The sequence below is a fragment of the Galeopterus variegatus genome, unplaced genomic scaffold (assembly GCF_000696425.1).
Source record: "Galeopterus variegatus unplaced genomic scaffold, G_variegatus-3.0.2 Scaffold1463, whole genome shotgun sequence".
NCBI lineage: Eukaryota > Metazoa > Chordata > Mammalia > Dermoptera > Cynocephalidae > Galeopterus > Galeopterus variegatus.
Genome location: NW_007727574.1, coordinates 333,718 through 340,425, shown reverse-complemented (window position 1 = coordinate 340,425; position 6,708 = coordinate 333,718). Strand labels below are relative to the sequence as shown.

Genomic DNA, 6,708 nt, shown 5'->3' with positions numbered 1-6,708 from the left:
ACTGGCTGAGCGAGGCGCGGGAGCAACGCCGAGGGTTGCAATCCCGTTGCCGGTCCCCGGTCCGGTACGGGGGCAACACTGAGGGTTGCGATCCGTTGCCGGACACGGAAAAAGACAAAAGACAAAAAAAAAAAAAAAAAAAAATCTTTCTCTCTCTCCATATCTACATGTATGTCTATATCCTATTGGTTCTATTTCTCAGAACACAGGCTGACTTTGACAGGCGAGGCCAGGAGGCCCATATTATGCCCATCATCTTTCAGCTCCAAACTGCAGACTTCCAAGAACATCTTGCTGAGCTCTTGTCAACACGGAACACCCTGGCTAACATCCAGCCTCAGTGTCTGGAACTGGCTCTTCTCTCTTCCTGGACACTCATCCTCAGGCATCTGCATGTTCACTCCCTCACCTCCTCCCAGTCTCTGCTCAGCATGCCGATCACTCCATAAAACTGCACTTCTCTGCAGCACACGCCCGGCCTTCTCTACCTCCCTTCCCTATGTGCTTTTTTCCTTATCATTTATCTGCACTTGACATATGACATATTTGCTCTTTCATTATTTTATCACTGCCTCTCTGTCCACTGCTGAAAGTCAACCCCATGAGGGTGAAGACTCTGTGTTGGTCACAGATGACTCCTCCATGCCTAGAAAAGGGCTCTGCATACAGCAGGTGCTCAATAACTACTCAGTGTGGAATGACTGGACCACTGACAGATTCAGGGATGCGGGGCAGAAAGAAGCCCACCCATGGTACTACTGTTTTTCCCTGCACTTGACTTTCCCTCTAATCCAGTTATTGGCCACTGGCCTGGCTTCCTTCCTTGTGGAGCCAGGTCCCTAATCCACCCACCCTAATTATAGCCATATAAAAATACATACCAAACGGGGGCAGCCACTGTGCTTCTGAGGAGCAGACGTCCCTTTCCTGGATCCTCCTGCCGTAGGTTGCAGAGTAGATGTTGAGAAACTTGGATTCGTGGCAGTGCAGTTTCAGCTCCTGGTCCTCACACACGGTTTTGTTTTTTAATTCATCTGAAACAGAAACAAACATTGGCGGCACCATCAGCTTCCCTCAGAGGGAATCGGGGAGCACTGTCCAAGTCCATGCCACTCACCCCCCCGCCAGGGCCGCACCCTGAGAAGGGGACAGTTGGAATGACCCTGCCTGCCCAGGGAGTCTCCAGCCCTGGAAAACAAAGCCCTCTGCAGGAAGGGGGAGGGAAGCAATCTGTCCCTAAGCACAAAGACCCCAAGAATTATACAACAGTGCAATCAGAAGGGAGACGTCAGGGTGAAGGAGGCGATGTATGCTGGGTTAGGTCCTGCGAAGGGCCTGGACATCATGGAAGTTTCTCTTTCTTCCCACTTGAGGTCACGTATTCCTTAATTGAAAAGAGCCTTTTCTCAAATGTTGGCTTGGAATCCACACAGGTAAAGACCAGAAGCTACCTGATGGAAACATTAAACCTCTGGAAAGAGCCCAGTTAAGCCTCACCACTGACTCCACAAATAGCTTCCCTATTTAAGTACTAAAAGGAGAGATGACATAAAAGCAAATTATTTCCTTTGCTAGGAAAGGGGCAAAAACAATCCCTCTTTAGAGAAGTATGAAAATTCTGTCCCAAATCTGTGACCCAGGAATAATAGAACCTGAACCTCAGGCTGATGATGGTACATTCTAGGTTAGGATGATCTGAACCAGGTCATACTTTGTTCCCAAAGAATTTAGGAAAAAGTTTGTTTGCTTGTTTAATCTGCTATAGTAAAATCTTTCTTTGCAATGTCAGAGAGCTGACATTATAAATGCACTGCTGAAGAAAACATAGTTTATGATTTTTTAAAGTGCGTACCCCCAAACCATTCAATCCATAAAAAAGTTTAATAATGACTTCATTTTTAAAAGTAATAGTAGTTAATACTCCAGACACAAAAGACCACTTATGGTATAATTCTGTTCATATGAAATATGCAGAAGAGGCAAACCTATGGAGCAGAATGCAGTTAGTAGCGGCCTGGGACTGGGGGTGGGATCGGGAGAAATTTCTGAGGCGATGGGAATGTTCTACAGCTGAACTGTGGTCATGCATGCGCAACTCAGTAACTTTACTAAAAATCATCAAATTGTACATTTAAAACAGGTGAATTTTAAGCTATGTAAATTATGCCTCAATAAAGATTTTTTTAAATAATAATAACCAATATTCATTGAGCACATCCTCTTAATTAGGCCCTGTTCTAAGAGCTTTAAATGTATCAATGAATTTAACTCTCATATTAGCCCTTTTCTCATACCCCTTGCACGTTGTGTGTTGGATTTTTAGAAATTATTTGCTGGAGTGATTCACATATTCTGGATGCTAACTTTTGTCTCTTACATGTTAGAAAATCTTCTAGCCTGTCATGTATCTTAAACTTTGCAAAATAAAAGCAAAGCAAAATATGAAGGGAATCATGGTCATTTATTTGCATATGACTTCTCCCTGCTGCCCCCAATATTTTGTAAAGAAAAATCATGGAAAAATGTTAGCCCCACTCTATCACCCCCACCCTAGGTTTTCCTACTTTGAAATGGCAACTACCTAGCAGACAAGTGCATCTTTCATCTTTTGTGTCTCGTCTGGGAGTTAACAGCAAACAAAAGTTAAATGACAAGAGCAGCTCAGGTTGTCACAGGCTGGCCTGGGAGGGTAAACTATGTCCAGAGGGAAGAAAAACCAGCCCCTCGTCTAGGCTTTAATTTCTATCATTCTCTCATGTTTTCCTTTCACTTTTCTTTCCTGGATTGGATGTGCAGACTGGGTCCTGCACATCCAATCCAGGTCCATGATAGACCTTAAGCCAAAGTTTTCCAAATTGTGATTTAAGGCCCATTTATGAGTCTTGAAATCAATTTAGTGAGTTGTGACCAGCAATTTTAAAAAATAAAGAATAGAGTAGAAAACATCAAAGGCCATCACATAAAGAAAGGATAAATACTGGTTTTGTAAATAAAAAAAATTTTTTTTCAGTTGTGTGTATGTAATATATGTAACTATGTGGGTTTTTTTAATTAAAAAATTTTTTTATTGAAATGTAACTGATTTTACATATTTGTGGGGTAGAGTTGAATATCAATACCTGTGTAAGATGTGTGATGATCACATTGGGGTAACTAATATATTCATCATTACAAAATGTTTCTTTGTGTTGAGGATATCCGATTAGCCATTTGATAACATGCAGTAAATTAATGTTAATTATAGATGCCTAGCTCGACCGTACATCATTAGTACTTACGTTTCCTAACTAGCTATTTGTGTGTGACCATGTGTTATGTTGCACCAAAATGTAAAAGGTTTTTCTTATTATGGGTTGCAATCAAAACAACTTGACAGCTCCCACCTGAAGCTCACACAGTACACATTAGGGCTATGGTGGCTGGCTGGATCTGTGTATTCTGGAAGCAACAATGCTTAAGCTCCAAACTTATAACATGAAAAAAAAATTTCCAAATATAAACTACACCTTTCTATAACTTGTAAATTCCCTTAACTTTCTATGAAAAACAAAGCAGCAGCAGTGAGACTACAGGAAAGAAAACTTCAGGATCTCAAGATTACCACTGCTTCGGGGCTGGTAAACCTTGGCACTGTCTTTTAATACATGATGATGGGAACATTCAAGATTCATGAAAGGCTTGGAGCAGAAACCAGAAGCAGATACTCACAAAATCCCTATCCTCTAGTAGTTTAATACACATGAAGGACCACCACGAGCAGGGAAAATTAAAAAGATGACCAAGTAAATGCTGAGAAGACTCCTCACCCACTAACTGGAATCTTAGTATAACAGCTTACACTTAGAGCCAAGAAAAGTTTTTTTTTTTTTTTTCTAAATAAGAAGAACACTAAATCTGACCTGGACTTCAGAGGGTTTGATTCTTTTTGGTGAGTCACATCCAGCATTGGCATGAGTTTTTCAGTGCTAAATCCCAGCAACACCGAAATTTTGTCTGACTTCAAAGGCCCAGAGTGAAGGATGGCCTTTGATGCAGAAAAGAGGGCACAGGAAGACACACCAAAAGAGCTAAAGCACCCTTCCAACTAGGAGAATACCAAAAAATGTTAAGAATGCCTTCCACTGCTTGTCCAAAAGGAGGACGGGAGAGGCAGGACAAAATCAAGCTTTAGCTCAGCAAACTGCAAACTTTTTTTTTTTTAACAGAAATAGCTTTTTTTAAATCAGAATTTTTAAAAATTAGAAGAGATTTTTTTTTAAGGCACATGGAATGCACTTATTAGCCACATCTCTTTGATTTATTAAAGCCCATTCATTAGAGGTGGCCTCGATGCCAGCAAAACCCTCCCAGAGTAACACAATACCTGCATCTGAGGTCTCCAGTGATTCTGTCCCCAGACTGTGGGCAAACCATCTCCTGGGACAGAGGGGACATGTGGCGTGTCACATTGCAACCTCGGGGTTACCTCTGTTGAGTCACTCGGCTCCTTGGGAATGTGCTAATTCACTGTCACCTAAGAGTGACATTTCTGGGTTCTAAAAAACAACAGGATTACTAAAATAATTGCTATTTTTCTTAGAGGACTAGAATTTGTTTTAGAGCCCAGTTAGAGTTCTCAAATGGTCTCAGATTAGAGAAGGTGTGGGCAGCCTTCCAAAAGTAAGTTGCCAACACTCCTCGGGTTTAGATGGGAGAGAGTGACAGGAGCCTGGGAAGGTAGAAGCAGACTCTGCTTAAAGGACACCAGCAACAAAATTCTCCCTCCTAATTATACCAATTAGAGAGCTGTGTGGGTCATTCAATTTCTCTTTAATAATATACATTTGCATATCAGCAGTGGCCTTTCAAAGGTGAATGGGGGTTAAGGTCTTCCATGATGGGAGTATTTTATTACTGACATTGCTTACAATTAACAGTGCATGGTGATATTAAAATGCAGACAGATTTTAGTCACTTTTGTTGTGTTTTTACAGACAATGCACACTGCTATTACCTGCACTCAGGGCAGACCACACCTCTCTCCCCCTGCCTCCACCCTGAGTATATCACTGCCTTTTGGTCATTCACATCTTTAGCAAGAATTACTCTAATCTGCTTATTGGAATAACAGCTACCAATTACTGAGCTCAGCTCCATGACAGGTCCTGGGCTAAGCATTTCACACGCAACACTGGAGTTTTACAGTCTTCACAACAGCCCTCTGCCGAAGGGGGATTGTCTTCCTTTCAAACTGAGTCCTGGAGCCTCAGAAAGTATCTCTACACTGCCCAAGATCATACAGCAGCTGAAGGGGATACGAATCCACATCTGCCTAAATCCAAAGCCTTGCTGCAACCAAAATTCCGTGAAGGGATGAGATTTGGAAGGGGGGTGGGGGGATGGGAAGCATGGTGCACACTAGGAAAAAGAAGGTTCTAGTGAGGTTTGCTGGTAAAATAGCTCTCCAAAAAAACAAACAAATAAAACTTGGTTTGTAGCTATGCAACTTCCCCGGTGTAAATCCTCCCACCAGGGCAGATTTCACAGGCCCCAGGCACAGCTAGGAAGAGATGTGCATCATTGGTTCTGGTGGTTGGAGCCGGCTCCACACACCAGTGGCTGCAGCAGTGAGCTTTTGAAGAGCCAAAGTGTTGTGTGGGGCTGGAACTGGAAGTTGTGGGGGAATGAGGGTGGGGGTGCGCGGGAAGAACCTCAGGAAGTGGGAGGGCTGCAGAAAGAGAGGCAGGGGGTGGTGGAGACAATCTCACCTCCCTATCCCAAACTGCAATGCCTTGGGTTGCCTGTATCTAGGTTACACAAGGGCTCAGCCCCCTAATCTGTTCTCCACGAGCAGCTGGAGGGGGCTTTACAACCTTATCATAGCACCCTCCCTGCTGAAATGCTGCCCTACTGATAGACTCCAAACTCCTTTCTGGCCATGAGAGCCCTGGATCCTACTCCGGCTCTCTGGCTCGTGCTCTCCCTTGCTGCCTTGGCTTAAGTGCTCCCACCCCCTGCACCTGCTACACCTGTGCACCTGCGCCCTCCAGCCACATGCTTCTGCATGGAGCGTGCTATCTGTGTCCTCCCCCCACCCGCCCCAGTAGTTCTCAGCTCCATCATCACTTGCTCGGAAAAGCTTCCATTGAGCCCCTGTGAGGTCAGTCCTCCTATGAGTTACCTACACGGTACACCTCCACAAAGCCCTGAGCCCACTAGGAATCCTGTGCAGATCTGTGTGATTCTGCAGTGAATGTCAGGCTCCCGCTAGACTGTGAGATCTGGTGACTTAGGATGTGCTCACCTGTGTTTCCCCAGCACCAATCACAGCACCTGGCCCCTGCTAGGTGAATATTTATTCCATAAAAACGTAGTGAGCACCTACTGGTTGTGCGTTACAATGGTGAGCAACACAGAGTTCCTGCCCTCATGATGCCTACATTCTGATGGGGGGTGTGCATAAGTAATATACAAGTCACAAATAAACAAGGTAAATCCAAACGGTAATGCTGCTGCGAGGAAAACAAAATAGGCTGGTGCGGAAAAGAGGAATGGCGGGTATAGGGGAGGGATTTTCTTTAGATTTATTTTGGACAGAGAAGGTCTCTCTGGAAACGTGCTATCTGGGCTGGAACCTAAATGATGAGAAGGAACCGGCTATATGAAGATCTCAGTAAATGCTCTTTGGACAGAGGAATGTTGGGATCTGCTGTGGAAGGGCTGCTGATA

The 6,708-nt window shown here is 43.9% G+C and overlaps 1 protein-coding gene across 2 annotated transcripts in view; it reads right to left on the bottom strand.

The window, feature by feature from the left end:
* Positions 1-6,708, bottom strand: part of EVA1C (eva-1 homolog C (C. elegans)) — a 68,021-nt gene that overhangs the window by 39,361 nt on the left and 21,952 nt on the right. For both annotated transcript variants that reach the window (XM_008577231.1, XM_008577230.1), the window contains one exon: positions 882-1,034. In XM_008577231.1, coding sequence (XP_008575453.1) covers positions 882-1,034 — 153 coding nt within the window. The remainder of the gene's footprint in view (positions 1-881; positions 1,035-6,708) is intronic.